At 41.0% G+C, this 3,697-nt stretch overlaps 1 protein-coding gene across 1 annotated transcript in view; it reads left to right on the top strand.

The window, feature by feature from the left end:
* fbxl22 (F-box and leucine-rich repeat protein 22) overlaps window positions 1-2,468 on the top strand; it is a 6,029-nt gene extending 3,561 nt beyond the window's left edge. The window contains exon 2 of the mRNA XM_010780399.1: window positions 803-2,468. Coding sequence (XP_010778701.1) covers window positions 803-1,151 — 349 coding nt within the window. The 3' untranslated portion in view covers window positions 1,152-2,468. The remainder of the gene's footprint in view (window positions 1-802) is intronic.
* The last annotated feature ends 1,229 nt before the right edge of the window (window positions 2,469-3,697 follow it).

Raw genomic sequence — 3,697 nt, 5'->3', positions numbered from 1 at the left:
CCACACTCTATGCAGCAATGTAGCCAGGCACGTGGACTGACTGTGCCACCCCATGTTCAGATGTTACTGGGGCAGCACCCTCAACACTTGCAGGCAACTGGAATATTGTTGGCTCACATGTGGTTATGTGGTAAGATTATGTAAGTCTTTATGTAATCTACATCAGGGAACGTGAATGACATCCTCGATCCGTTGCCATGAGGGAGCTCTGTGCTGCAGGCCTGCCAGTAGGTTGCAGTGCTCTCCTGATACTGAGTGGAAACATGCAGTAGACACACATTTCACAGCAAACAATCCACATCCATTTATTGAAATGTTTCCTGTAAAATTGAGCATGAGAAAATGCTTTTTGGTCATCCTATAATTAATTCATCAAAAATCCTGGAATTGTTCTTCATGTATTCACACAAGCTTTTAGTGGACCGATATACATGCCCAGGGGGACAACATGTTATGAAAAGATAATTTATTCTGGGTTTTAAACGTCTCTATCTTTACACAGACCATGTTGCTGCCTCGCAGTGGTGTGTTTACATCATCCACACGTGGCTCTGATCATACACCTGATCTCTTATCCTCTGTAATCTGATTCTATTCGAGAGATGTGAAGAGTATTCATGTGAAATAAGGACACACGTCAAACTGAATTGATAAGCTAAGGCTAATCCATGTGCAAACAAACTAATCCCTCCCTACACAATTATGTCATCAGCCTGACAAGTAACATTGACACTGAGCAGCTCTTGTACGGATGTTCCTCCCTCACGTTGGTGGAAACCTGATGTAACTCTCTGTGCCACAGGTGTCCCAACCTGCTCTGGCTGTCCCTGTCTGGCTGTGGACACATCACCGACCAGGATGTGATCTCTGTGCTGCAGAGCTGCAGGAAACTGCGCTGCCTTCACCTGGAGAACTGTGTCCGTATCACCGACTGCAGCCTGCAGGGTGTGGCAACACACGGAGAAAGTCTGGTGGAGGTAAAGGTGGACTTCTGCAGGAACGTCACTCAGGCAGGGCTGCAGGCTGTCAAAGAGAAGAGGCCGTGCATCCAGCTGAGCGCAGAGAGGAGCGCTGATATGATCCCCGACAGCAAGCCTGAGGAGAGGCTGCCACTCAGGAGGACTCTGCAGAAAGTCCTGCAGTTCACCTGATAGAAGAGCTGGACCACAAGGAAGGGCATTTATTTCAATGTTTAACTTATTTAAAGACTTGACTGTGAAGTATTTTTGCTCAAATTGGTGTCTATTTATTAGATGTGTTTTGCACCTATTTTGTACTTTTATACAATACACATTGAATATGAGTCTTCCTTAAAAATACATGTGCCTTTTTAAGCTGTGTCTGTTCCATGTTATCCTAACCAGGGATAATTCCATTCAATCTCAAAATTAAATTTTAGGCTGTGCCTTAATCGAGATACTTCAGTAAGTACACTGTGTATACTATGTACTTACTTGCATAGTGTGTGCAGTTCATTACGGTATTAAAGCGAAGTGAGACACAGCATTAGGGTATTCATTCACAGGTTGCCTTATCAGTAATTCACCAGCAACAAACATTGAAATGCAGCATTGATATGATTCCATTCTTAAAGAGTTTGTCACTTGTGAAAAAATGCTTCTTTGTCAAAGGTTAGTGAGACGATCAATACAACTACAACTACCACGTCTATATGTTAACTTGACCTTACAGTCAGGCTAGCTATTTCCAGTTTTTTATGCTAAGCTATGCCAAGCTGCTGCTCCAGCTATTGACCATTCAGATGCAGGAGTGGTATCCATATTCTTATCTTATGCTCAACAAGAAAGCATATTAGTGTTTCCCAAGATGTCAAACTATTCCTTAAATAGAACTTGATAGTTTGATTAAGATATAACACACTTTCCCCAGAGGACTTTCGCGCTCCTACACAGTACGAAAGAACAAAAGGTGTGTGTGTGATCTGTTTATGTTGCGATAAGATGTCAGAGCTGGGAGGAAGAGTTCTCCGAGGACAAATTGTCCCTGCGCCTGTGATTGGATTTACGCTATATAAGGTTGTGAGACATATGCAAGTAGGTTGAGTGCATCTGTCTGTAAATGCCATGTGACCAATGTACCGCTGCAGGATGCTGCCCATCCTGTGAGTGCATCTCTAAAGAATCAACATTGATTTTCACACAAGGTCAATTTAATGAAGAAGCCTTGTTTTCTATTCCTACAGGACATGGGCTCAGATATTTTTCTTGAACTGAGTGGAGCAAATTTAAACTTTTCCTTTTTAAAATGTTACAATACTGTTTTTCTATGAACTGTGTTTTTTTACTTGGTGTGTATGAGTGTTGTTTATTTATATATTTAAAGAAAAGGACCATTGCTTTGCTATTACAAAAGCAAGCACAAATGGGACCAGGATTGTATGTATGATTTCTACTTTGGCAACAATGAGGTGTGTATTGATCCGTTGTTGCAGTATTAAAGAGGACGTATAATGCTCATTCTCAGGATCATTTTTGTTTCTTGTGCTCCTACTGTGACATGTTTACATGCTTTAAAGTTGAAAGAGATCTTTATTTTTCTCATACTGCCGGTGCTGCAGCGCCTCTTTTCACCCTCTGTCTGAAACCTGAGCTCAGTCTGCTCTGATTGGTTAGCTGGCCGGCTTTATGGTGATTGGTCAACTGCTTAGCGATGTCCCGCCCCTTAGCCTAAGACAGACAATATTTTCGAGCGCTAGCCAATAGAAGCGTGAGTGTAACAAAGTAATTTCACTATGTTAACAAAGGAGTCCAACAGAGGTGTTTCAGGCAGGGGGGTGGGGGGTAGTGTGTAAACAAATTAAAAGAGTTATAGTTATAGGCACTTTCTCTCGGCATCATCATACAAATGTAATTTGCTGTATTGCATTAAGTAACAGTTTATATTTTCTAAATACGATTTTTGATACGTAATGAAACATAATGAACAGTATGTATCTGGAGTCCATTTGTTGAAGACAAGCATTGAGAATACATCAATATATTTCCAGTAAAACCCAACATTAGCACATTAAGTTGATAAGAGTCAGAACACATTTACATTAGATTCAATTAAATAGATAAAATGATGTTAAATATGTATGCAATCTCTCCTTATTATGGCTCTGTATGTAAATGGTATCTATTTAATGCAAAGCAGCCATGTGTGAGGATAGCAAAGCATGTGCTGTTTTCATATAAAGAGAAAGCCCCAAACCATTTAGTTAAATACAACGGCTTTTTCACGATTACAGAGGGTCACTCTTTAGAGTCCAAACATCAAATGCTGCATTGTTCACCATAAAGAGATATGCCTTAAGTGATTGTTAAGATTTATGGGTTCCAGGTGGCAGGAGTCCTGAGGCACATCCGGCTGCATACAGGACGCAGACATGTAACAGCACAACTGTATCAAAGCATACCTCATCTCCACTAGAGGCAATGAAATGAAAAGCCGATCTTGAAAGACCTGTTGCCCAGATACATGTCCTAAAAAGCACTGCCTTTTGCAGAGCAAGTTCTTCAGTTTGAGGCAGCTGCAGCCTTTTAGTTCCTTAGCAATACTGATGTGAGTAACATCGTGACTCCTTATTTATGCAGCTCCTTCTGTTGGTCTGAATTTTGAATAAAGTATCCAAGTCCAGCCTTCACTCAAAATGGAATCCATGGGAAAGTAATGAACAAAAGGACAGTTTGTGCCT

Source organism: Notothenia coriiceps, unplaced genomic scaffold (assembly GCF_000735185.1).
Source record: "Notothenia coriiceps isolate Sejong01 unplaced genomic scaffold, NC01 NC01_scaffold00021734, whole genome shotgun sequence".
NCBI classification, from domain to species: domain Eukaryota; kingdom Metazoa; phylum Chordata; class Actinopteri; order Perciformes; family Nototheniidae; genus Notothenia; species Notothenia coriiceps.
Note: the sequence above shows the minus strand (reverse complement) of the source record. Positions and strands in the feature narration are given on the sequence as shown.